This window comes from Crocodylus porosus, unplaced genomic scaffold (genome assembly GCF_001723895.1).
Source record: "Crocodylus porosus isolate Cpor-Errol unplaced genomic scaffold, CroPor_comp1, whole genome shotgun sequence".
In the NCBI taxonomy this organism is placed as follows: domain Eukaryota; kingdom Metazoa; phylum Chordata; order Crocodylia; family Crocodylidae; genus Crocodylus; species Crocodylus porosus.
In genome coordinates, this window is record NW_017728907.1 from 14,770,386 (window position 1) to 14,797,631 (window position 27,246).

Below are 27,246 nucleotides of genomic sequence, written 5' to 3' on the forward strand. Positions count from 1 at the left end.
CAGAAGAGAGCAGATAAGCTACAATACTCCCTGCTCAGCTCTACAGAGGGGATTATATGAGAGACATCAACCTTTCTAAGAAGTCCTGCAGATGGTTTAGCAGGGAGGGGTTGCTCTTTGGAGTATATGTGCCTACCATTCATCAGAACTTGGGACCCCTGGATACTTGACACATTTTACACAGCTGACTTGTCACCCTGAAGTGTGCATTTCACAAGCCTGTTGTTGTCACATCCTGAAGTAATCCTGCAGTTACTAATTCAGCATCCTGCACAGTGACAGAATGCACTAGCATCACAAGTGACAGGATGCAGGCCAGAGCTTTTCCCATTCTTAATTTGTGTGTGTATATAAATTAAGAATGGGAAAAGCTCTGGCCTTGTAAATATAAAAAATGCCAATCCACTGAAGGGTCCTAACTAGTTGTCGTGTGTGTATTATCAGCAGTAAAGAAGAGTATAGCTATTTAATGATTTATTTATTCAATGTATATGCTGCCTATCCCAACAAAACCTCATGACAGCTTGCAATAAGAGAACACAATATCTTATAAAACAGTGTGACAAGACATCAGAACAATGTAAAAGGGAACAAGGATATTAATTTAAAACCAGGACCCTCTAAACAATAGCTCTGCCTAACTTTGTTTGCCAAACACCTGCCAACTACAAAGGTCTTAATGCTTCTGAAAGCTGTCAAGGCTCAGGCTCTGGTCCCCACCTTCCTGGAGTTTCAAACTCAGTTAAGCCAAAATAAGGAGCATTTACCTCAACAAGCCTCCCTCAGTTTAGAGGACTCACATGAAACAGGATCTAGGTCTGATAAAATAACTGAACTTGCATCAAATCTTTGCATTTCTCCTTTTCATATCCCTACCCCCTGAAAACCCATCTTCTAGCCTTTCATAGAATACAGGGAATTCAGTAGCACTTGCTATTTTTGCTCAATATTAAATAGTTTGATCCTGTTGAACTATCTTTCTGTAAAAGAAGATCATGCTAGAGCCACTGAAATGGACTTTAAAAGCAACTCTACAAGAGCAACCCCACCTTGGCAAACTGAAAAGAATGTCTGAAATGCTATTGTGCTTGGCTCTGGCTTCTGATACACCCAGAATGCTCTGGTGGTATTGATCTGACTTTTGCAAATGAATTCATGTTGGTAATGGATTCAACTAGACTCCAAGTGCTAAATGTTCCTAGGTCGTGTCCAGACAAGTGCAAATGTTTGTTTTTCCCAGGACAAGTAGCAGCAGCAGCACACCATGTGCCACTGCTACTTGTCCCCAGGGGCACCCATGCCATGTGTGCTCTAGTGTGCAGGAGGTTACCCTGGATGGGGGTAGGAGAGGCTGGAGCTAGCAACTGTGCTGGTCTCAGCAGCCTTACCTGGGGCCCTAGGGGTCTCCTGGGGCTTCAGCCACAGCAGGAAGCCTGGCCAGCAGCTGGACCATGGCTCTAGCCAGCCAGACTCCAGTTTTGGGTGGCATGTGCTGCCTCCACATGTGCCACCCCACTTTTTTCATCATGGATTTGTTTTGGCCCTAGGAGTTCCCAGGGTCAAGAAAACCTCCCCACACTACAAATTAGCAGCACAGGGGACACCTGCATGTGCAGCATGTTGTGCTGCAGACTGCACATCCGTGCTCGTCTGGACACGGCCCTATGGTCCTTCTTCATTTGCAGAGCTGACTTTTGGGTCATTGGTTTGAGCACTTTGCCTAGCCTAATCTGAATGCAAGAGGCCACAATGTAAACCTGTGTTCAAGGTACTCTGTCCTCAGTAGTACTGTTCTCTGCTGGTCTGTGTCTTTAGGACTTCAGAGATATATGTCAAGGTTCCTTACATTGCAATGAGCTGAGCCAGCCACTCTGAGTCTTTTTCTAGTGAAAGGTGAGAGAACACCTCTGCCTGGGGCAGGCAGTGAGGCAACTGTGGGAAGGCACTGGAAGACTATCAGCACTTGACTGATTTATTATTGAGTTTTACCGTATCCCCCCAGGAGACCCAGTCATGAACCAGGGTCTCGTTACGCTAGGCATTGTACGAACCTGGAGCGAAAAGATGATCCCTATCCCAAATGGTTTACAATCTAAATGTAAAATATGAGACCACAGAAGGATAGAGGCAGACAGATACAGGGGGTTCAAGGAAGCAATATGATGGCATTAGTCAGCATAATAAAGCAGTAGTCTCAGACCACATTAATCCTGCATCCTCACTGCAAAATGAGTAGATTACCAGCCTGAGTGAAAAGAGAACCTAAGTTTTAACTCCAGTTGAGTTGGCTAGTAATGATTTTAACCGAGGCTAAGCTTGGGTAAGTGAATCTTATGTGTGGAAGAATGAAGGGTTTGAGGCATCACTTGAATAAAAGCCTGATATTTTGTACTGGGAAATAGACTCTTGTACTTCAGATTTACCTGTACTCCAGATAAGAACTCTGCATCTTTTGGTCACCAATATAAACGCTATGTAACGTCTCACTCTCGGAAAAGTTCACTGGATGTTAAATGGAAATAAACTGGGAAAGCTGCTCATGCAAAGAAAAAGGAAACATAGCCACATGCTGATAGTGACAGCACACTTAATTCTATGGCCAAATAGTTCCCCAGGAACTTGGCCATATAGAAAAACACTGCAAATAGTAAAAGATTTGTTTGAACTATAATTGTAATCACTTGCATGCCTAGGAGCCCTTTGAAATTAATGTGTTCATTCTGCTTTTGGGATTACATGATTACATCGTTTGAGTAAAACTGGCTGCCTTAGCAACTAATATATTCAGAATAAATGTGAAGAAAGGTATGTTGCTGTGGTGTAGCTTCCACTTACTGTGGGTGACAACATGCACGTGGGTAGTAACTGAGAAGTACCTGATGTTTGGTAACACCCCTTTGACTGTGATTAAATTCTTATCTTCAGTTTAAGCTTTATGAACTATTTCACTGTTATTTTTCTTAAAACATACGGTACATCCATTTTGAAAAATTTTAATTATCCATCTGTCCATCCATGATGTATATTGTTGCTGTTGTTGTTATTGATACCTATTTTTACCAAAACATTATTTGATCAAAAAAAATTGATCATTTTGGAACTTTTTGGAACACTTTGGATCCGGTTAGGTATCAGTGAACTCTGGTATTTCATTACAAGTTGAAACATTTTGCAGAACCTTATTTGTCTTCACCAAGCTTTCACTTGGAAGTTATTTGGGCCCAGCCCTCCCAAGTCCCTTCTAATGAGAGAACAGGGTGTTTCTCTATCACTCTTGTGCTTGGAGAACTAGGTGGGGGTATGAGAGACCCCTTGTTCAGGTCCCTATTCTGCTCAGTTCAGAGGAGCCTGGACTCTGATACCTTCCCAAAGTAAAGACAACTTACAGGTTTTGTTTGTATTCCAATGCAAAATAAAAATAGGTTTTTGAAAGCTCTTAAAGTGCTGTAAAATGGAATTGTCCTGTGGTCAGTTGTAATAAAATGTGGTGAGATTTGTATGAGAAATTCACAATATAAACTTTTTTTAAAAGGGTGATTTCTCGTTTTTATGAAAACACTTTTGCTACAAAATTTGTGAGCAGCTCTAACAGAGAATGTCTTACTCCAAATAGAGCTCTTGTTCCTGGCTCTGCATCTGTGTGCGCTGCTGCACTATAAATTCTAAATAATGATGATAAAACATTTTGGAAACTCTCTTTAAAGCTCAATGTCATGAACCATACCAGCAGCTCTGAGGACATCAAGCCCTTACCAGGCCTCCCAGGAATTGGAAACATGAATTATCCATCTACAAGCCCAGGATCCCTGACCAAACACATCTGTGCTATCTGTGGGGACAGATCATCAGGTATGAAAATCCCATCCTCTAGGAAAGCATTAAGTGAAGGAATCCTGCCCCCTTCCTCTGCTTCCCTTACTCCAAAGCCATGCTTGCATACAAATCAATACTAAAGACATTTGCTGAGGGATTTGACTAGTGAATATGAATGCAAAGGTCTTACTGGTTTTGTTTTGTAAATTTGTTCCACACAGCCCTGTTCATGCACTCTGTCCCCAACTAGTAGCACTATCTGTTGTTTCTGTCTTGGCCTGGGTTTCGCCAGTACTGATATGTACCATGCCTCTCATAATTTCTGTTCTGTGGCCTCCAGACCACTCTGCCAGCACACCTCTACCTTGCCCCTATGGTCTCTTTTGAGCCCCCCAAACTCGTGACACTGCACCTCAGTTTTGCCCTGCGGGATCTGCTGTTTTGCCAATGGCATGTTCCCATATGATACTAATACATGGCCACTCTAATCTGGCACCCTGGCTCTTCCTTCCCATCTTTTCCCTGAAAGCTGCCACTGTGCATGCTGGTTTCATACTATGCACATAAATGGATGAGGAACAAGGCTGACAAAATTACTTCTGCTGGCCAAAAAATTCTAGTGATTTGAATACAAATCCCCACGTGCCCTTCAAGCACCTCCCCCATTCATTTTATTTAAAGTGTACATTGGGCTATGTGCATCTTGGGCTTGGGAAAGCAAGAAAAATGTACTGATCTGTGACTACTTGTGTTCTCAGGGAAGCACTACGGGGTATACAGCTGTGAGGGCTGTAAAGGTTTCTTCAAGAGGACAATAAGAAAGGACCTTATCTACACATGCCGCGATAATAAAGACTGCCTAATAGACAAGCGTCAGCGTAACCGCTGCCAGTACTGCCGTTATCAGAAATGTCTAGCTATGGGTATGAAGAGAGAAGGTATGTGGCATGGGAGAGGCGAATGTATAAATACACCTAAGCTTGCTGTAGGATGGTCTGAGAACTTTAAATCTCTATTGCCTACGAGGAAATGGAGCTTGTTGAACTCCACACTAACGGCTCTGGATATTTTTTTTTCACTAGAGTTTCTATACAGTCAATAGACATATCTTTTTCTCAGCCCCAGGCCATACTGGGTAGGCAAAGGTAGCCTCACCTCTGTTAGAGCTGATGATTCTGCAGTTCAGAGGCCACCCCCCCCCCCCAACTGTTGTAACAGCTGAAGGCTACTTTGGATTTCTAAAGATTTCCGACTCCCCTTTTTTGTGCAGTAGCGTAACTAGGTGGGGGAGGTGAGTGGGGCACTAGCCCTGGGTGCCAGTTATAAGGAGGCAACAGAATCTCCTTGGAAATCTTTGGTACAGCAGGGAAGGCCCCGTGCTGCCTAGCCATAGAAACAATGCATTTGTCGGCAGGGGGCAAGGGAGATGAATGGCATGGTGCCTCTCTCCCTAGCCTGGGAGTTCTTGCCTTAGCAGGTGCATCCCTGCACTCACAAGCATATCTGGAGTGGAAGGAGCAAATGGGGAACCAGGCAGCTCCCAGGAAGCCTGCACCATAGGGCTGCTGCTGCCAGAGCAAATATTGCTATGGCAGCAGTGGAGGTAGCAGCAGCTGCTACCTTCAGTCTTCAGAGAGCCCAGGCAGGTACAGCTTCCCTTCCTTTTCCCTTCCCTCTCACTCCCCATCCCTAGCGGTTGGTATATCTGTCCCTACCGACAACCTGCTGCCCAGAGTACTGAATGTGCTTGCTCTGCCCCTGCCTTTCTCGAAGTAGAAAGTGCTTTGCCAAAAGCATCAGCTTTTCTATAACAGTGGGGCTCAACATGATGTTAAGTATGGGGAGATTTACATAGATAGAAACACATTATGACAATACCCCTCACCGAGGTTTCTTTCCTCTTGTGCATTTCACAGCACTGGGAAATCCAGCTCCAGGGTACGTGGTTGCCACAGTAAAGTTGTGTGGCCAAGCATTCCCAAGCTGGATGGGAGCTGCACAGTTCAAAGAAATGCTGCCCCTTTGTCTGTATACATCATGGTTCAAACCTTTACAGGGTCCCAGCTGCTGAACTTCCATCAAATCCTGCCTGCCACCTTCCTGGTGGATCAAAGTGTAACTCAATAATCCTCAGCAGATGTATAGCAAATGCTGAAATCTGTGTTGTACTGTGTGTCTCTGCCTCTAGTGCAGGACAGTGTGGGAGTGTGGTCTGATCAGCAGCAGGTGTGTTCATGCTGGTCCCAGGATGCTTATGCCAGAACCATGACTTTGACCATTTCCAGGAAGTTTTAGAGCTAAAGCAAAAGGAGATGGAAAGGAATATGGGAGCAAAATTAACAAGGAAGGGAGAAGTCTAGCACCCCTAATCACTGTATGCTGGGGATGACTTGGGAGCATGGCGGGGGGGTGAGGAGGGAAGGAAAGGATGTGAATGGAGGATTGTGGTTGGAGAGCATGGCTGCAGGGGGAGGAATTCAATGAGACAGTGGGAGATGAGCTTATGGATGGCACTGATGGACTGAAGGCCCAGAAGGGACTGGAGGGAGGGTTGTCAAGGCAGGAGCTAATAGACGGGAACTGATGTTGGGGCGGTGTCAGGTGTGGAAGGGCAGGGCTGGAAGGAGTGGCCAGGACAGGCCAGATGCGGCCAGAATTTGCGGAATGTGGGTTTGTAGGGGAGATGAAGCCCACCAGAGGAGCAAAGGGGAAGATGAGGAAGAAAGGGAAAGGAAGGGTGAGGTGAAACAATGAAACCATACAGCAGAGAATGGGCATTGTGATCCTTGATCTGATTGGTTTATCACCCCGCTGACTTGCTCCCAATGACTTGAGAAGAGAAACCACTAAAGCAGTGGCTTAATTCATCAACTAGGCAGCAAATCAATTGTGCAATGGGTCAGTCAGTTGAGCAGAACATCGCTAATGCAGTAGAGGATCAAACAAACAGTTAAGGAATTAATCAGGTACAGCTGAATAATTAGGCAGGGAATTAACTATGCAAAGAGGTCAGGAAAATGGCAGGTGTAGTGAAGAAATCATTAGGGCCAAGAATTCATTACACAGTGCACCAGCCCACATGACAGGGAATCGGGGTGATGGGTCAATCAGTTTGAGGCAGCGAAAGAGTTACCGTGGGTACAAGGTGCAGAGTGAGTGGAGCTACTAACTGGGTGCTCTGAGGGATTAATAAGTGAATTACTGAGGCTAATTGAAAGAATTGTGAGGTGAAGCAGGCAGGCTATGTGTTCTGGGACATCGGTAGCTAGAGTTAGGGAGAGCTGGGGACTAAGGCCTGCCCTTGCTTAGATGTTGGGAGGATGGTGGCTGTGGCTGCTGGAAGTATAGCAGGGCTGAGGCACAGCTGGACCCTTGGGGTGGCTGATCCTGTTGGGCACTGAGCCATATTGGGGATCATGGAGCCGCACTGCCACAGGAGGATTCCAACCTTGAGCATTTGGGGGGTGCACAACTGTTGCCACGCGTACCACACAAGTAATGTATTTGGTCCTACACCAGCCCTCAGGCCACTTGTCCTGGGGAATGCTGTGTGCTGTGGTTTGCACCGTGGTCTCTAGGAGAGCAGGAACTGTAACTGAGCTAGAGTGTGTGCCTGCTAGGGGAGGATTCATGCCATAACATACCCAACCTTGCATACCAGACCTGCAGCCAGGCTAAAACCAGTCTTTAGTCAAATATCCTAACAAAGGCCTTGATCCAAAGTTTACTGAAGTCAGTGCAAAGATTATCATTGCCTTTCATGGGCTTTGGATGGGGTCTTTAGCCAGCATCCATTCACTATGTGTTTTGTTTTCAGCCAGCAGCACGGTGCTGTTTGCTGCACTTTGGGGAAAGAAAGGAGGCTTTTAGCTTCAAAGCCTCTAGCTGCTCAAACAGGCAGCCTGTAGATGGGCATCAGTAAGTGCACACTTCCATTCTGCTGCATACTCGGAGGACCTCTTGAGTGAATGGCAGGTGCTAGTAGTTGGGCATCTGAGTACAGGAGAGAGAGGAGTAGGCTGTTCTTTCAGGCTTTCATAGCTTTGAGAGAGCGCTGATGTTTGTTTGATTACTTCTCTGTGCACATTTTAAAACAAATACACACTATGTCTGCAGTTGCAAGTGTAAAGGTGAGTCCATTACTAGGTGAAGGACACGGCAAGCCATGCTGCTCTGTTTTTACTGAGGATGTGACCGTGAGAGTGTCTGCATTTTTGTATACTTTATTTGTGTTTCCCTTTTTAAACAGAAGAGGTGAAAACTCTTTGCTTTTGCTCTGAAGGACCCTTCTCTCTGGTCCTGAGCTTGTGTCTGAAGATGTGAATAGTTCAGGAGCAGGGGCTTCCTGCTACTGCTTTGGAAAGTGATTCAAGTTGCCCTGTATTTCTTCAGAGCTATTGAACAGCACAAGTCAGCTTTTGCTCTAATGGCTCTCTTTGTAGGAGGACTTCCCTCCATTCTGTCTTCAGGAGTTCCCTGTCAACAGTAAAGATGAGTGCCTTTTAAAGGAGTTGTGAACAGCAGGTCAACTTCACAGGGTGCCTTCTGGTAAAAGGAAAAGACCAAGCTATATGGGGTATATACAGTGTTGCACAAGTGACTGGGAGCAATATAGAATCATAGGATTGGAGGGGACCTTGGGTCATTTAGTCCAACCCCCCTGCCATCTAGTCATGGAAGTCTTGCATCAGATGTAATTTTTGCCTCTTTTTTCCTTTTGGTCCATTAGAATACAGTGACTGCCCCTTTCCCAACTGCTTGTCTCCCTGTTCTCTTCCTGTCTTGGGTCTTTGTCCTCAGTGATTGCAGCCTTTATGATGATATCCTGTCTGACCATTTCAGCCTCCTTTCATCCCTGATGTCAAGGATGAGTATCACTGATGGACCTAATAGTTAGGTGTATCTATATTGTAATCATAGCCATGGAGAGTGTAGCTGTATCCAAGTTCATCTAGGTAACAGATGCAGTCTAGTTGTGGCAAGACAGAGCCAGCAGAGGCTACAAAATCTTTTGAGAAGCTGGATAAATTAACACAGAGGTGTCCAACTCGCACCCAACTTGCAGCCTGCAGGCTTTTGCCCAGCTGCCACCCCTCCACTGCTGCTGCTGCTGCCACTGAAGTCCCTGGCCTCTATCCCTCCCCAGCTTCTGCTTCCTGCACCTGCCCTTGGGTTTGGGTGAGAGAGACTGCAAGCGCCCGGGTCCTGCTTGCATGGCAATGGAGGGGTCACGTGGCCTGAAGCCCAAGAGCTCATGACTCCAGAGATCATGGCCCACATTGCATGCAGTCTCTGGCCACTCAAGCTGGACAGCACTGAATTGGCCCACATTGTGCCATGCCTCCCCACACAAGCTGTTGCCAGTATCTGAGCTAGCGCAGTTATGTCTCCTGTACTTTGCAGTAACTGCTGTGGAAAGAATTGTGATGGCATTGTAGAAATAGCCTTAGTTTCCCTCTGCCTTGAGTAACAGAAAGGCCTCACAGAAGTGGATGAGGAAGTTGGGAGATGGGTACTGCTAGGGCAGGAGCTATATTGGGCTCACCCCAGCAGTTATGCCATTGGCTGTGGCTCTCAGGCAGCATTAGGAAAGAGAATGGCTAGTAAGTCGGTCAGGTCCTGTAGGTTATCTCCACTCCCCTCAACCCATCCAGAAAGCTGGCAGTGATGGTACAGCTCTGAGACAGGAAACCTCTTCCCTACTGATGGGAAGCTTACCGCTACTTTGGCTTTCCTAGCTCTGCATGATGTGGAGGAAGTGGGAAAGGGGAGTGAATCTGGGACATGAATGAAGACCTGCTGCTGTGGTAGTCATCCCTGTTCATTGCCTCTGTCCATTAGCTACCTGTGCCCCTTATTTGGGTGGTGCATCCTTGCTGAACCTGTCCTTGGGCAGTTGGCTGAGAAGATACAAAGGTGCTGCTGGTGGCACAACTCCATCCCTTTTGGGGTACTTCACACCCTCAGGGAACATGCAGAACAGTCCCCTCTCCCTCCCCAGTTCCCCATGCTAAGAGTCAAATCCTAACGCTAGAAGGTTTCCTTAGAGCACAGCTGAGACTGAGGTTTGACTGGACTTTTAGGTCTCTCTGCTTGTGACAAATGTTAATGACGTTCTGTTCCAAGAGCTTAGTGCAGGCTCAGCCAGCAGGAGGTTACAAAACACCAATTGGGAGTCGAAACCTAATTCCCAGCCCAGTTCTTAGTTCCAACTGGGTGTGAAGTGATTTCAAAGAGCTAGACATTGATGCTGCTTTCTTATAAAATCATGATAATTTAAACACCAGGATCTCTGCAAAGACAGCCTGCACAAGAACCACTCTCCATAGGACCTGAGATTGCTCTAGCGCTTGCACCAAGGCTTCAGAAAAATTCATAGCAATAACAAAATAGGAAGAACTTGAACAAAAGGCCCCAAAGAACCCAGATGCAAATTCTAATGGGTCAGTGGAAAGTTCCCATAAAACAGTAATAAATAGTTTTGTTGTGGAACTGGAAGCTGTGGATGGAGTTGACCAGGACTTGGCCCAAACTCTCAGATCCTTTCATTTGCATTACTTATTAATTGAACTATGGTTGTGCAGGGAGGCCTTATAGGCACATAGGTGGATTTTACCCTAAAGAGCTTGTGGGGGAAGTTGGGCACTAGGTACTGCTAAGGCAGGGGCAGTGTTGAGCTCATGCCAGCAGTTGTGCACTTGGCAGTGGTTCTCAGGCAGGATAAGGAAAGAGAATGGCTGGTTGGTCAGGATCCATAGGCTATTCTCAGCTCAGGTGTAGTTAGGAGATGAGGCAACAGGTGACTAAGACCAATAGGCAGCACCAGGTGTAACTCAGAAAAGGTTATAGGTAAAATCCTGACTTAAGACAAAGGACAGCCCAGTGGTTACAGCCTGCATTGTTGAGAGTAGGTTGTCATTCCTACTCCGCAAGACATCCTGTGTGACTCATAAATGATGAGGGTCAGGTTTCTAGCGGCAGGGGAAAAGATGACCAGCAAGGCTGGACTGATCTACAGACCAACTTTACCTGAAAGGTCCTAGGACAGAGATGAAGGTTTTTAATAGATATGGCCTGCCTCTGGTCTGAAGAGTAGGAAGAGCTGATGCCTTCCTAGGAGGGGGAAGTGTGATGTTAGCCTGGACCCTGTCAGGGACCCTAACAGGCAGCCCAGGTAGGGTAATTGCCTTGTGGGTCACATCTGCCTGGAGTTTTGACTGGCAGCCCAAACCCAACTAATGCTCTGCTGTCTGGGCCTCCTGATTAGCTGCTGGGAGAGCTGCTTCCCCATTTAGCTCCAGCTGTGGGAATGGACTCCATGTCAGCCAGGCTATTCAGTAAGCCCCTCTGTTCCTGTGCTCTCTGGCTTTCCTGGTGCCTGACCCTGCTTGGCTCTGTTCTTGAACTCTGGCTTGTGGATTTTTCCCTTCCATCTGGTAACTTAGGCATCTGATTCTTCAACACTGACCCTACGTGTGTGTTGGACTCTGCATTTCCCTCTGGATTCGGTAACTTGTTCTCGGCCTCTTGAAACTTGAGCCAGCCTGTTTTGTACTCAGCCTCTGGATTTTTCTTTGGATCCAGTAACTTGGTCCCTGATTTCTGCCTTGTAATCAGGCCTGTAACTTGCCTCCTGCCATCCTCCAACAGCCTAAACACTAGGCAAGACTACCCACAGACCCTGAGAGAGCTGGGTTCAGTTCTCTGCTCTACCACAGACTTCCTGTCTGACCTCAGACAAGTCACTTTGTGTGTCTGTGTGCCAGGGCCCCATTTGTAAAATGGGAATAGCAGTACAACAATGGACATTGGTGAGGCTTGCTGCATTAGTGACTGTAAGGTACTTGGGTGCCAGGGGAGCCAGGGGTACATTAGTACCGAAGATAGAAAGATCTAAATAATAACTGATGAAAACTTTTTCTGAAATTTAGACCATGGCCTTTCAGGGCCAGATCCTCAGCTAATACAGCTAGCAATAGCTCCACTGACAGCTATTTCACACAGGCTGAATCTGTAGCTCTAAAATTGTTTTGAACGTTTCTTAAAGTTTATTTTTAAAACTCCTTTATCCAAAAAGACCTGTGCATTTCTGAGCATCCAGGGCTCAGCTGAGATCTCAAAATACCATGAGAAATGTATTTCTTAGCCTGATTATTCAGGGCCAAGAAAAGCAGAAAGTTTGGATAAGGCTTGGATGAGCATCTGAAATCTGGGGTGTCTTTCAAAACCGCATTGTCCAATGAATCTTTCTGAGGATTGTCCCTCACTAGTAAAAAGATTCTAGCATTATCAGGCACTTGGAAATGACCTTAGGAAAACATTTCCCTTTACATATAAAATACTTTTAGATGCTTCCAAGGACCTCTCTCCTGACACATTGAATTAGGTGGTGTCAGATTTAAGCTGTGATCAGAATTGATGCATCTGGGCAGATGTGATAGAAAATAACCCTAAGTGTAAACACACGGAAACAAACCAGATCCTTCAATCCCCTTGTAAAAGCACTATTTATTTGCATCTCCCTTTACCTGTAAGGGGTGTGGAATATCAGAAAAAACCCTCATTCTGCATATCTGTAGTTAGAGAATCAATTTAGAAATAATAACCAGAGGTGGCTGAAAAAACGAAGAAAATGTTTTACAAAAATAAAATGAAATAAATTCAAAACTTGTTTTCATTTTGCAAAATTAAAACAGGAAAAGACTTTTAAAATTGTCACTAAAATATATATTAACACTTAAATTATATGGTATTCGAATTCTATATATGCTGCTAAAAAAAATAGTGTCATCTTCCCCCTCCCATTCTTCCCCCATTTCTTCCTCTTTTGCCACATTTAAAAAAAAAGAGTTACTGGGGGTTTTTCACTGTTTTGTGTCTTTTTTCCCACTCCAAATTTTCAAAAGTTTGACTTTAGGAAAGTTACAGAGTAGCAAAAATCAGTGTCCCATTCATCCTGTTTCTGCTCTGTAAATTTCCCAAAGCTGTGGAAGTTTTGAAACCTTACCAGGGGTGGGGGAGAGGGAGGAGGCAAGTTTTGCCTAGTTTCCACCCAGAATCATCTCTCACTTTGGACTGACTTGGAACACAGCCGTGGAACTACTCCATGTTCCCACTGGACTTACTCCAGAGGCCCAGCAGGTTCAGAGTTTCATTGCTGATGTTGAACTGGCTGTAACTAACAGTAGGCATGGCCCAAAATAAAATAAAAAGCTAACCCTGGCATTTATTCAAGACTCAGTCATGATACTTTGGTTCTATAAAGTTTTCGTTGCCCTTCTACTTGTCTCTCAAAGTTACTTTTGCTCCCCATCACTGTTTCAGCAACGGAGACTCCAGTGTAGTCCTTTTGAAGCATGTGAGTGCTAGCGTCCCACCATGCTAATTGACACAGTGGTAAATAGGTGACTTGTCCAAGGTCATTCCTGAAGTCTTTGGTAGAACAGAGAATTGGACCCCTGTGTTTTAAATCCTAAGCAAAGATGATGGGACAATTTCTTACGCTTGTGCCTGACCAGAGTATTTCATCTGCAGAGGTGTTCCTCCACTGTGGAACAGTACATCCACATGTCTGGTAGCTGTCAGCTTGCAGAACAGGATACAGACTTTCATAATGGGAGGGGGCAGACTGGTGAACAAAGCAGGCCATTATGTTTATGTACCATCTTCTTCCTAACCCTTTGCTTTCTCCATTCCCATTACTATTTGCTGGTCTCTTTCTGAGTACTTGCGGTCCCTGAAGTACAAGTTGAGAATCTGTGGTAGTACAGTATGTCTGTGAGATGGTGTAACAGTTGAGAAATAAACTTCCTCAGATGCCTCTAGGTGACATTTTCTCTTAGCAGAGACTCTCCGTTAGTCATAGATCTTGGATCTGTAGCTGAACACCTTCACATTGCAGGGATGGCCAGACCCAGGGTTCATTTTGACACCCCAGAGACAGCTTTTCAGTTCTGGGGACTTAATTTAAGCACACTACTACTTGCTAGCTGGGAGGACAGTGTAAATTGCAAGGTGAAACAGGTGATGGGTGTTGAGATGGTTCTGAGGGAAAAGATGGTTTGAGGCAATCTAAATCCATAGAGAAAGAGATGAGCAAGTTGAATTTGTATTGGTACCAGTAACAGCACAAGTGAAAACTGCTGCATTGCACTACAACAAACTGGTACAGCTACCTAGACAAACTTCCTCATTGAATCCTTGACATTTGGAAATGTGTCATCTTCTATTTTCTTCTGCTTTTGCTTGATTGGGGGTTGCAGGCCAGTGCACTCGCACTGCCAGGCAAGAATACCAGCATGCCTCTTAAAATGATGGCTCATATTTCAGTTTCCTAGGTTGATTTCTTTTTTCTTTTTTTCCAAGGGGTCATGACCATGTAATGTTCTAGGGAACAGAGATGCCCAAAAATTGAATCATTTTTTGGAACTCTTCCCTTTTCCTCACTTGCATAGACAAGATTAAGCAAAAATCAACAACTCTGAGTGTTCAGATAAAAATGAAATTTTAATCCAAATCGCACTTGGATTAAAAATTGGCAAAACCAAAACCCAGAGTGATCTGGGTTTGGCATACTAAGGGCATGGACATAAGATCACATACTGTTATATCATTTACATTGGGGCGGTTGGTCCCTCAGTGTAAATTACACTGTGGCCAGTGTATAGACATACAGACATGAAGCTCATCCTTGGGTAGCAGACTATAGTATAGGCTACTAGTTCTGTGTCTTGCCTCCAGGTAACAGAAGACCACATAACCTGTTTGTCTTGAGCAAAAGGAAACTCTGGAGTAAGATGATTGATGGCCAAAAATAATTCTTCATCAAATTGTGTAAAGTTACCTCCGTTTTAGTGAGCTACAGCATCTTTACTACATTTTTGTGGTGCTATAATGATGACTACATCAGTATAAACATGTTTTCTGTTCAGGCCCTCAACCCACACCTATTTTTTCTCCAGAGTCATAACAAGGCAGCTGGGTACCTGGGGCAGCTGCAATACAGAGGCAGTGGCAGGATCTGGCTGGTCTTCTGCTTCCAGTGTAGATATGCAGCTGTGGCAGCAGCAGCTTCTATTTTTCTACCTCCCCACTGAGTTGGTACCTGGAGCATCTGCCCTGGTTACCCTGCTTTATTATGCTATTCCTTTTTCCCACCAAAAGGGCCTGATTCCTTTCTGCCTTGCCATACCCAAAGCCATTTTAAATTGGTGCATGCCCCAGGTGTCAGAATGGTACCATTTTGCACTCATCTTTGCATTGGTATACATGTGCACAAAGTACAGGGCTGTGATGAATTAGGCCAATAACGTTTGCTGCTGAATTACCAGGTCAACAGTGGCTAGCATCTGATGCCCACCTTTTTATATTTCTATCCTTACCATCAACCATGCTCTGAATAGTGGGCAGGGTTTTCTGTGCTCTGATCCCAGAGAAGAGGGGATCAGTCTGTCCTTCATGTGCAATGAGCTTGAAAGATGGGGAAGCAGTCTGGTGCCAGCATCCTACATGGTACAGAGGCATGTTCTCCTGTCTTCCAGCTGTGCAAGAGGAGCGGCAGAGAAGCCGAGAGAGGAGCGAGAATGAGGCCGAGTCCACGAGCAGTAGTAATGAGGACATGCCCGTGGAAAGGATTTTAGAAGCTGAATTAGCTGTTGAACCAAAGACTGAATCGTACAGTGACATGAATGCTGAGAACTCGGTAAGCAGCAGCATAGAATTAGTGTCTGCATGCTGGGTAGTTTTACAGAACCCACTTACAAAGATGAGAATGTCCCACTGTGCATTTAAAATCAGTAGTATGGAACATAAATTCATAGACATTAGGGCTGGCAGGGGATCCACAAGATCATCAGGTCCAGCTCCCTCCCCAAGAGGCAGGAAGTCAGCTGGGATCAAATGATCCCAGCAAGAAAGGCATCCAAATGTTTCTTGAAAGTGTCCAGAGTAGGCACTTGCATCACCTCTGGGGGGAGTCTATTCCAGGCCCCGGGGACTTGGACAGTAAAGAAGTTTTTCCCTATGTCCACTCTAAAACGGTCTTTCAGGAGTTTGTGACCATTGGGCCTTGTCTTCCCTTGGGGTGCTCTGGTGAACAGATGTTCTTCCAGTTCCTGATGCACACCCCTTATGTACTTATAAGCTGCCACCACCCTTGAGCCTACACTTTTCCAGGCTGAAGAGTCCCATGGCTCTTAGCCTCTCCTCACAAGGCCTGATCTCTTGTCCTCTGCTCATGTGTGTGTGGCTCTCCTCTGGACCCTCTTAAGTTTCTCCACATCCTTTCTGAATTGCGGAGCCCAGAATTGGTTGGATACAGTATTGCAGCTGTGGACTCACCAAGGCCGAGTAAAGTGGGAGGATGACTTCCTGGGTCTTGCTTCAGATGCATCAGTAGATGCAGACCAGAGTTTTTTGTTTGCTTTGCCTGATGCGGTATTGCATTGGTGGCTCATGTTCATCTTGTGATGAGTCGATGACCCCCAAGTCTCTTTCAGTCATGGTGCTAACTACGGTAGCACTGCCGAGCCTATAAATGTGGTTTTTTGGATTGTTTCTCCTGAGGTGGAACACTTTGCAACCTCCATGTCGAACACCATCAGGTTTTGATCCATCCACCTTGCAAGCCTGTTGAGGTCAACCTGAATCACCAGCTTGTCCTCTAGGGTGACCACACTTCCCCATAGTTTGGTGTTGTCAGTGAACATAGTCAGTCCACTTCTGACACCGGAGTCTAGATCACTTATAAATGGATTGAAGAGTACAGGTCTGAGAATGGAGCCCTGGGGGACACCACTCGTCATCTTGCGCCATGCTGATTTCAGTTTCATCGACTGTCACTCTCTGGGTCCATCCACGGAGCCCGTTCCCCAGCCATTGGACCGTTAGGTTGTTGAGGCCTCAGTTCCCCAACTTTACCATGAGGACATCATGGGACACCAGATCAAAGGCTTTCTTGAAGTCCAAACATATTGGCTCAACATCTTCTCCTTTGTCCAGGTGATGCATCGCCTGGTCATAGAAGGAAATGAGATTGGTCAGGCAAGGCCTACCTGCAACAAAGCTATGTTGGCGCTCTCTCAGAGCATTGCCTTCTGTTAACCTCTGTTGTTAATTGTTTCCTTGATTATTTTTTCCAAGATCTTTCCAGAGATTGAGGTCAAACTGCTGGGCCTGTAGTTCCCCGGATCTTCCTTTCACCCTTTCTTGAAAATAGGCATCACATTGTCCTTCTTCCAATCTTCAGCCCGAGCACCATGAGTTCTTGAATAACCTTACCATTGGCCACGCCATGATGCCAGTCAGTTCCTTTAGCACTCTTGGCTGCATTCCATCTGGGCCAGCTGATTTGTGGGTGTCCAGCCTCTCAAGGTGCTCCCTCACAAGATCCACACCAATGATAGGTGTATGTTCATCCTGTTCCTGGTGATTCTGCATCTTGTCAGGCAGGGTGAGCCCCTTGGGCTGGTGGAAGACTGATGCAAAATAATTGTTAAGGAGATTTGCTTTTTCCTGGGTGTTGGTTATGAGCTGCCCTATTTGGTTTAGTCAGGGTCCAGTGTTGCCCTTGTTTTTTCCCCAACTTCCCACATATCTGGACTTTTTATTGTCCTTGATTTGTGTAGCCAGTTTGAGCTCAGTTTCAGCCTTGGCTTTCCTAGTTCACTCTCTATGGGTGTGAGCCAGTGCTGAATACTCTTCCTTGGTGGTGTTTCCCATCTTCCATCCTTTATAAGTTTCTCTCTTTAGACACAAGAGGTCCATGAGTTCCCTAGTGAGCCCAGGGGATTGTCCAGTCCTTTTTTGCTTCTTTTTCTATGGGCTCATGGACTCCCCTCCCTGTCGGATCATGGCCTCTCAGGCCCTTGACTACTAATCTCTGGAGCTTGTGAAAGTTGGGTTTCCTAAAATCAAGGACTTCTGCATTGCTGATTGACTTGCCAGCTTTGTGGTGGATAAAGAAAGTAATCAACTCATGGCCACTGTTTCCCAGCTTCCCTTCAATTCTTAGGTCGCTCACTAAATCGTCCCCTTTGACCAGTACCAGGTCCAGGAGTGCCTTGCCTCTTGTCAGCTTGTAGACTTCTTGAGACAAATAGAGCTCATCAATGCATGTGAGGAAGCATTGCCACCGATCTGGATTTGGCTGAGTGCCCTTTCCATGAGATGTCAGGGTAGTTGAATTTTGCTCCTGACAACCATGCACCGAAAGCATACAGCCTCAGTCAGTTCCATAGCGACTTTGTGGTCAAGTTCTTACTTCTAATTAGGAGGTCTGTTGTAGACTCGTACCACTTGTATCCCCTTTACTACGTTCCCCCTATATTCTTACCCAGAGGGTCTCAAGTCACCCTCCTTGGTTGCCAATCTCCGCTGTAGTGAAGTGTACTGCTCCTTCACATAGAGAGCTACGCCCCCACCCTTTCTTGCAGCACAATCTCTCCTGTACAAGGTGTAGCAATCTATACCTGTGGTCCAGTTTCAGGTGAAATCCCACCAGGTCTCTGTTTATCCCTATGAGATGGTAGTCAGTTCTGTTTAGCAGAAGGGCCAGTTCCTCCTGTTTGTTGCCGAGGCTCCTGGCATTTGTGTATAGGCAAGTGAGCCTGCCATCAGACGCCCTAGGCTTCCCTGCACTCCTAAAAGAGCCCTGTTCCTGGACTGGGGTAGGAGTGAGTTCCCTTGTGCAGCCTGACCTTCTGATTTTTGTGGTTGACGGTTGGTGGGCTTGCCCCAGCAAACTAAGTTTAAAGTATGGTCAACTGTTGTTTTTCCATTAAGGAACCAACTCTAGGGAGAAGAAAGGGAAACCAGTCAGTGGCAGCCCACAATCAAAACAAAGTAATTGCTAATTAATCCTGGAAGTCTCAGCAGAGGATGGAGAAGGAACTTCTAACCTCTAGTGAGCTGTTATGGTTGTCAAGGTGTTTAGTAGGACTGGCCATTTATCAGATTTTTTTTTTCCAATGATATTTTGCATTGAAAGTCCAAAGGCTAATTTGAACACTTTCTTTTTAAAAAACCCACCTTTTTTGACCAGCTGGTTTGTAAAAATAACATTAAAAATAGTTGTGTGAATTATTTTCCTGTCTTCTGACACCACCTCTGCTGTTTTAATTGGTAGATGACCTTTCTGAAGTCTAGTTACAGGTCTAGAGTCTTCTGCTAGTGTGTGCACAGCAGAGCTTGGAGCCCAGGGTCCCATTACTTCAGCAGCCGTGAGGGTGTATGAGATGATGTTAGAGAGCTCTGAATTTATTGCCTGATTTTCCTGAGTAGGAACAAAACTGCCATAGCTTTGTGATGTGACCACTGCAGTAGGAATTGGACAGAGACTTTGAATCATTTGACCGAGGACATTGAACAAACAGGAACAAGTTGCCATTGACTGTAATAGGAATACAGGACTGAAAGGGGCCTCTTCAGCCATCTTGTCCAGCCCCCTGCATTCATAGGGTGTTTACTTAAGGATTTCCCAAAGTTACTGCACGTGACTACAAGGTACAGAACCAGAAACACCATGCAACATACCGTAGATAAAAGCAGGGAAAATGAGGACTGGGTACATAATAAATTGTCTAGATTTGAACCTGCAGAAGTGCATTCCAGAAGAATGAAAGGGAACTGTATGGCTTCAAATAGTGCAGTTCTTTTAAATGGTAGATTTAATATTATATACTATCGCCTGGTGGGATATTCATCTTCTAGGCGGAAGATAATTGTTGCTGGTTCTTACTGAGCTGAAATTCTCAATGGCATGTTCTCTCTTTTCCTCCCTTCCTGTTTTACGCTATTCCTCCTTTAGACGAATGACCCTGTCACTAACATATGTCATGCAGCTGACAAGCAGCTCTTCACACTAGTTGAATGGGCCAAGCGAATCCCCCACTTCTCAAACCTAACGCTGGAAGACCAAGTGATTCTTCTTCGTGCAGGTAAAACTTTTGGCTCCCTGCCTGCCTGAATGCTATTGTGATCTTAATCATGGATTATCCCTTCTTTGCTGCTTATTGACATGGAGATGGTGTCAACTGATTTATTGGGAGCCAGGGGTGTTCTAATGTGGATGCCGTGCTAGAGGTTTTAGAAATAACACGTCTCAGCACAGTTACTGTGGTGTCATTTTGTCCCAGAAGATTAAGCTATTATGGCTATGTTAACAAGTCCAGAATACAACAGGGGCTAAGTGCATGATGAGCCAAGCTTGCAGCTTAACAGACTAGTGAAAACTGAGCTTAGGCCTCTTTTGGGGGTTACTGATGCAGGCTTTGTGAGCACTTCTGAGGTATTCAAGATAAATACAAAAGACCTAGGTCAAAGCCCATTAGAATGGGAGTACTGCTGTCCTGTGCTGCTACTTGATAGCCCTGCACGAAGCAGCCAGTATTCGCTTCAGATTCGGATTCCATTGATTCAGGGGACAGTGATTCAATTCGGTGATTCGAATCACTGTCCCAGTTCAATTCAGCTGAATCTCTGAATCAGCCAGGCCAGCCCGGCTCCTGGCTATTGTTTTTAAAAAAAGCCCCTACTCAGTGGGTGCACTGAGAAACCCCCTGGATAGCTCCTGCTGGCAAGTAATGATCCCTGCTGCCCTGCATCATGTGTGGGGCTTTTCCACAGCCTCCCCACCTCCCCCGAAGCCCTGAGGCCACGGCAGGAGCGGTGAGTCCTGGGGCTTTTCTTGTTTTGTTTGTTTTTTGTTTGTTTTTGTTTTTTTCTTAAAGGGCTGGAGCTGGTCCAGGCAGGGCACCTGTGGGGAGGCTGGGGAAGTGAGGGGTGGGGTCAGGGGCTCATGCAGAGCCCCCCATGCAGTGAGGGGCAACAGGGATTGTCCCCCACCTAGCAGCACCCAGTGAGCACCAGGGCTCTTTTTAAAGTACCGAGCTGGGGCTGGCAGGGGCAGGGATTGGAGGGGGGGGCTGGCAGGGGTCCCCCCCATGGTCCCCTCCCCATCCCCTAGTACTTACCAGCTCGGAGTCAGCTGCAGCTCCCTGCTGCAGCCAGCAGAGATTGCCCAAATCATCAAAGCTCTCTGAATCTCGTCCAAAGATTTGGATAACTTTGATTTGATTCGGACCTTTAAATTGGTCCTCTGATTCGATTTGGATTCGGAGATTCGGTCACAGAATCGGGCCGAATCTCCTCCAGATCAAAACACCACCTGAAGCTTTGCACACCCCTACGACTTGAAGATGACTCAGGCTTTCTATGTTCTATTAACCTTTAATTTAAAACACGTTTTACTTGTCTGTAGGGTGAGACCTGAGGGGATCATGAGATATGGGTCATAGACATACAGATTTCATAGACATCAGGACTGGAAGAGGCCTCGCAAGATCGTTGGGTCCAGCCCTCTGCCCAAGGGGCAGGAAGTCAGCTGGGTTCATATGTTCCCAGCAAGATAGGCATCCAGGAGGGTTTTTTTTTTAGGTGCCCATAAAAACCTACCCTCATGTCCTCTAATCATGCCGGTAGCTCTCCTCTGAACTCCCTCAAGCTTCTCCATATCCTTTATGAAGTGCAGAGCCCAGAACTGAATGCAGTACTCCAGCTGCGGCCTCACCAATGCCGAGTAAAGTGGGAGGATGACTTCCTGGGTCATGCTTGATATGTATCAGTAGATGCAAGCCACAGTTTTGTTTGCTTTGCTGGCTATGGCACTGCATTGGTGGCTGACATTCATTTTGTGGTCAATCATGACCCCCAAGTCTCTTTCAGTCATGGTGCTAGTGACCATAGCACTGCCAAGCCTATAAGTGTGGTGTGGGTTGTTTCTTCTGAGGTGAAGCACCTTGCATTTCTCTGTGCTGAATGCCATCAGGTTTTGATCTGCCTACTTTGCAAGCCTGTCCAGGTTGGCTTCAATCACCAGCCTATCCTCTAGCGTGGCTACACTTCCTTGTAATTTGGTGCTGTCAGCGAACTTAGCCAGTCTGCTTCTGACACCATAATCCAGATAGTTTAATGTATTTATAAAGAGTAGTGGTCCAAGTACAGAGCCCTGTGGGGTGCCACTTGTCACCATGCTCATGTTGATATGGTTCCATCAACCATCACTCTCTGGGTCTGACCACAGAGCCGGCTCCCCAGCCATCAGACCATAAGGTTGTTAAGGTCACAGTTCCCCAGTTCTCCCATGAGGATATCATGGGAGACCAGGCCAAAGGCTTTTTTGAAGTCTAAATATATGACATCAACCCTTTCTCCTTTGTCCGGGTGATGCATCATCTGGTCATAGAATGAAATGAGATTGGTCAGGGAAGACCTACCCGCAACAAAGCCATGTTGGCTATCTCTCATAATGTTTCCTTCCATTAGCCTGTTGTTAATGGGTTTTTTGGTCCTTCTGCTGTTAAGAAAAAAAATGCTTCCAGGCAAAGGGTACACTAAAATACTGGGGTACAATTTTAAGAAAAAAGCAATTTTATTTAGGGCTTAAATTCCCAGGTGTGATCCTTCTACCCTCCTCCAGTCCTTGTAAAACTCTTAACACAAGGCAGGTGGGTCTTCCTGCTTCCTTCTTTTTATGACTTAGTCTTTGAGATAGGAAGATGATGCATGACAAAAGTAGGCATATTAATGGTGTTTCAGGTATTTGGGCAGAGTAGAATAGGATCCCACTTGGGCACCTGATCAGTCCTACAGGATCTGGACCTATGAATGTGTTGAAACCAATAGGGTTGTTTACATCTGTGTTTCAAGTTCTGCACCTCTGGGGAGAAACCATTCACCTTCCATATGTGTGAAGTGGTTTCAGGATGTAAATTTGATTGCCTGGAGTAAGCTCAGGTTACTCTCTCCTGTCCACTGGCCTGGGAGATGCTGCTGCTTTACCCCTCTCCTAAGCTCAGTGACAAGGGAGGACAGAAAAGCCATCTTATCCACCCCTGCCAATTTCTCCTTGGCACCCTCCTGTAAAGGGACAGGAGGGTATGTTTCAGGGAGAGAAACTAGTATAATGTGCTCTCATGTCTTCTGCTCCTTATTCTTGCAGGCTGGAATGAGCTGCTGATTGCATCTTTTTCCCATCGCTCTGTGTCTGTGCAAGATGGCATCCTGCTCGCCACAGGCTTGCATGTACACCGCAGCAGTGCACACAGCGCTGGCGTGGGCTCTATTTTTGACAGGTATCTTGCCCGTCACTTCACCCCCAACCACTACAAGGCCACTCTGAGGCAACTGGCACGCAACTAAACCAAATGCTTGCTTTATCTTTGCCCTACATGCCATTCACAGAGCTCTGTCTCCACCTAGACAGCTGGCAGCCTACTATACGGCAGCAGGAAGTGCTGTGGAAGAGAGCTGTTGGGTTGCTCCCAAGAATGGACAGCCCATATTAAGAGAGGGAACTAAGTATGTCTATACCATGTTCCCAATACATCCCAGAAAGAACACCCCATCTTCTTACTCCTGCTTGCACATACTAAGCATGTTTGGCACATACCAAATATAAATACAAAGGGGAAGACCCTGAAAGATTTGAACTTGTGGCAGGATTTTTCTGATGAGCTGCATGCACCACAGAGAGACTTGAATTTCTATGCTGAATTATAACAGGGACAGGTTACAAACCAGAAATCCTTTATGTTGAAACTTGGCTTCAATTCATATAATGAAGTGTAATTTATAGCCCAAATGGGCTCTGCCACCTTCACCATGTGATGGTAGTAGCTCTGTAGGTTAGGAGAAAGGAGCCAAGGCTTCCACAGTTTAGATACCTCAGGTTTATGCATCTAAGTCATCTTTAGGTATCCAAATAAATGGCCAGACTTTTAGAAGGGAAGGTTATATGTGGAAGACAAGAAAAGAGAAGCTCCCAAAATACCTCATCCCAATCGCTCCCCATATTTGGCCTCCATTGTGGTCAAGATGGAGCACTGCATGCTGGGACTTGTCCCCTCCATGGGCTCCCTTGTTAATAACATTGCAGCTGATGGCAACTTCCTTCCTATAACAGTGCACCTGCCTAGTGCAGTTATTTGAATCAGCACAGAATCAATCACCCAGGAGACATGCGAGTGTGCTGCCAGTACTGCTCAGCAGTTTGCCTTCCTGAAGTTCTGTATTGGTGCATTTAACACCAGACGCAGACCTTGCCATTCATGCATGCTGACAGACTGTCTGTTTGTGTCTCCTCCATGCAGAGTTCTGACAGAGCTAGTATCTAAGATGAAAGACATGCAGATGGATAAGTCTGAGCTAGGGTGCCTGCGAGCCATCGTCCTGTTTAATCCAGGTGAGCTTTGTGTCACCAGACACCCAAAGGACCTGCTGGGTGACACACTCAGAGGATTCTCTTATTGGCTTTCAATGACATCCCAAGAGATTCCTTTTGGATAACCATGCATCTCCCTACATTCACAGACACATCATCAGATGGGTATCAAGGGAGGGGAGGGGTGTAGTAGACAGGTTGCAGTATTTTGCTCCTGCTCCAAAGTTGTGAATTCAAGCCTTGCTCCAGACTTGTGCTGAACAGAAGTGGGGTGGTGGGAGTTCTTGTTCTCTCTTTGGTCTAGGAGCCAGCATCAAGCCTCAGGACCTCCAACCCAAATAAACTAGAGGGGGAGAACATAGAGCTAGTATATCTGCCCTTTTCGCTTCTCCAGTGCTATGATGGGTTAGGGAAGCATATTGTCATGGCATGGCAACTCTTACTACAGGTGGCAACTCATGATAGGGGAGTCACTGGGAGTGTGGGGCATGACACCATAAATGTGTGATGAATTGCTGTAATGTTTGTTGCAAAGGCTCATTTCCTGATGCTGCCCACAACCAGTGCTACTGTTTCTGAGCATTATTCCCTTGGATTGCCATAGGGAATGGGGCAAGCATTTGAATATTCCTTATCTCTGGGTCCTATGCCATTTTTGATGACTGTATCTGACCAACAATTTTAAGCACTTTGCAAAAGCAGCCAATCCAAGAACTACAATCTTTTCAGTGATTTATTGTAAGGAACCCACCTAATAGCTTATTGCCAATTCCCTGTGTAGTGCTGCCAGTTTGGATATTTTTAAGTGAATCTTTTTCATCTTTTTTTTTCCATTTCAAAACTTTGGGTTTTTTTACTTGTGATCACAGAGGTCTGGATTCTGGAGGTCCCTTCCAGTTCTATATCCCTAAAATACTTCACTTTAATTTAAAATGTAAAAAGAAACCAAACTAAATGTTTAATTCTAAACTAAATGTTGGTTGCTGGGGTTTTTATGTTTGTTTGTTTTCTTCTTTTGAAACGACTGAACTGAATGGAAAACTCTCCCAACTCATTGAAATTTCTGCAGAAAATGAACTAGAATCATAGGGAAATAAGATTGGAAGGAAATTCACAAGCTCACCTAGTCCAGCCCCTTGTTCAAGGCAGAATCATCCCTGATTAGACTATCCTAGCCAAGTGTCTAAGACTAACTGCTCCCTGGGAGCATGAAATAGCACTGGTGTGAAACTTGGTTATGTTCTTCAAAGCGAATGTCTACCTCTTTGCCTCCCAAGACTTGCTCTGGAAGAGGGCCTTTCCTGGATGGTGCAAGCATCATCCCCAGCTGCAGAAGAGTAGGTTGGTTTCCATGCCATCATACTGTGGATTCGGTAGGTGGCACTTCATCCTTTCTTTCAGTCTTATTTATAAGACAATATATTGACCTTAAGTAATGTTCTCAGTCGGTTTTCCCTCCAGAGCCTTTCATTCCCCTGGATTGTAAAGTCAGTGGCTCAGTTCTGTCCCTTTCCATACACTGTACAGTTGCATAGAGAGGGACAGAACTGAGCCACTGACTTTACAATCCAGTGGGATGAAAGGCTCTGGAGGGAAAATTGACTCAGAGTATTACCCAAGGTCATCCAGCAGGCCAATGGCAGAGCTGAGTATAGAACCTAGGTCTCTGGATGCTTTAGCCACTAGCCTGTATCACTTCTCCCTGGCCAACTCAGAAGCCTGTGATTTGAAGTGGCATAGCGCCAGCTCTCGTATTCTGCCCATGGATTTTTTCCTACTAGAATAGTGCCATAGTAGCTGTGGATGCAATCTCATCAGTTTTTTAGAATTCAGAGTGATCCAATCTTACAGCAAGTATTGCTTTTTAGGAGGGAGTTGTAGATGCAATCCCCAGACAAGCAAACATTTTTTTATAAGATTGATCCTGTGGGGAATATGCAGCATGCGCTCGTACTATGTTAAACAGTACATTAAAGGACAAGTACATACATTGTAAATTCAGACACTCCCAAGTGAAGAAAAGCCAGGTACAGTTATGATTCTGTTCCCTTGTGTGCTTATACTGGGCAGTGAATGAGGCAGAGATCTTATGTGATCATAAATTAAGGGCAGATTTATAATCCACAAGGACCCCAACAAAAACCAGGATCACATTGCTTATATATATGCACAACCAGGGCCCCTGTTTTCTTTGGAAATGCTAGGTGCAACAGAGTCACTGTTAAGAAAGTTGGCAATGAGAGAGAACTCCCACACTTTTTGAAAAAAATATGGTTCTTTTTGCTCAGCTCACAACCAAATGAAATATTAACCTTCAGTTCTGCAGTGATTTCCTTCTTGCTTCTCCCTTCTCCAGATGCCAAGGGCTTGTCCAGTCCCTCTGAAGTGGAATCACTAAGAGAAAAGGTCTATGCCACGCTGGAAGCATATACAAAGCAGAAGTACCCTGAACAACCTGGCAGGTGAATACAAATTAGCCCTGTGCCACTTTTCTGTCTATAGGAGATGCAGGTGGGAACCTCCTGGTAGGTACAGATTGGTCAAATTGTCAGTGATCACAGGTACTAAGTGCATCCTTGCTCCTGCTACATCATGAAGGGGGGTGCTATACAGAGTTGATTGGAATTTTTTATTTTTTCTGATGAAAAATGTTGATGGAAAACTTTTTCCATCAGTTTTCAGTGGGAAGGGCTTGGGCTCTTCTTAACAACAACAACAACAAATTCAAGCCCAAACCTGCTGAAGACTGTGGTGGAAATCCATTTTGGCAAACTTTTTTTTCCTTTATGGGCTCTTCAGTTAATAATATAAATTTTCAGAGAGGATGAGGGAGTTCCCACAAAGCAAGCCAACAAACCAACCCTTCAGTTTGTCCACATCCTAATTTTCTGTTTTGGAGTGGGGGGGAGAAGCTTCAGCAAGAGACTTTTTCTACCAGCCTTAGGTCTACATGCTGCTTCTTATAGGCAGTGACCTCAACAGTGAATCAATGCAGGAGGCTTCACCTCTTTACCTGCCCTGAGAGGCTGTCATGCTATTGGCTATGTGTGGGAAACAGAGATCCATTTCATAGACATTACGGCTGGAAGGGACCTTGGAAGATCAAGTCCAGCCCCATGTCTTGGCTCAGTTTAAACAAGCCAAAAGTCTGGCTCAGACCTCTCTAGATGAAACATGGCACTTATGAGTCTGACTCCCATTGTGTTACTCGCATC

General features: G+C 45.5%; 1 protein-coding gene across 2 annotated transcripts in view; it reads left to right on the top strand.

The window, feature by feature from the left end:
* Positions 1-27,246, top strand: part of RXRG (retinoid X receptor gamma) — a 121,617-nt gene that overhangs the window by 92,242 nt on the left and 2,129 nt on the right. Inside the window, exons 3-10 of one of the 2 annotated variants that reach the window (XM_019530837.1) lie at positions 3,705-3,849; positions 4,572-4,751; positions 15,354-15,514; positions 19,619-19,748; positions 22,811-22,943; positions 23,961-24,052; positions 25,282-25,368; positions 26,388-26,493. In XM_019530837.1, coding sequence (XP_019386382.1) covers positions 3,705-3,849; positions 4,572-4,751; positions 15,354-15,514; positions 19,619-19,748; positions 22,811-22,943; positions 23,961-24,052; positions 25,282-25,368; positions 26,388-26,493 — 1,034 coding nt within the window. The remainder of the gene's footprint in view (positions 1-3,704; positions 3,850-4,571; positions 4,752-15,353; positions 15,515-19,618; positions 19,749-22,810; positions 22,944-23,960; positions 24,053-25,281; positions 25,369-26,387; positions 26,494-27,246) is intronic. The other variant, XM_019530838.1, reaches the window with a different exon arrangement.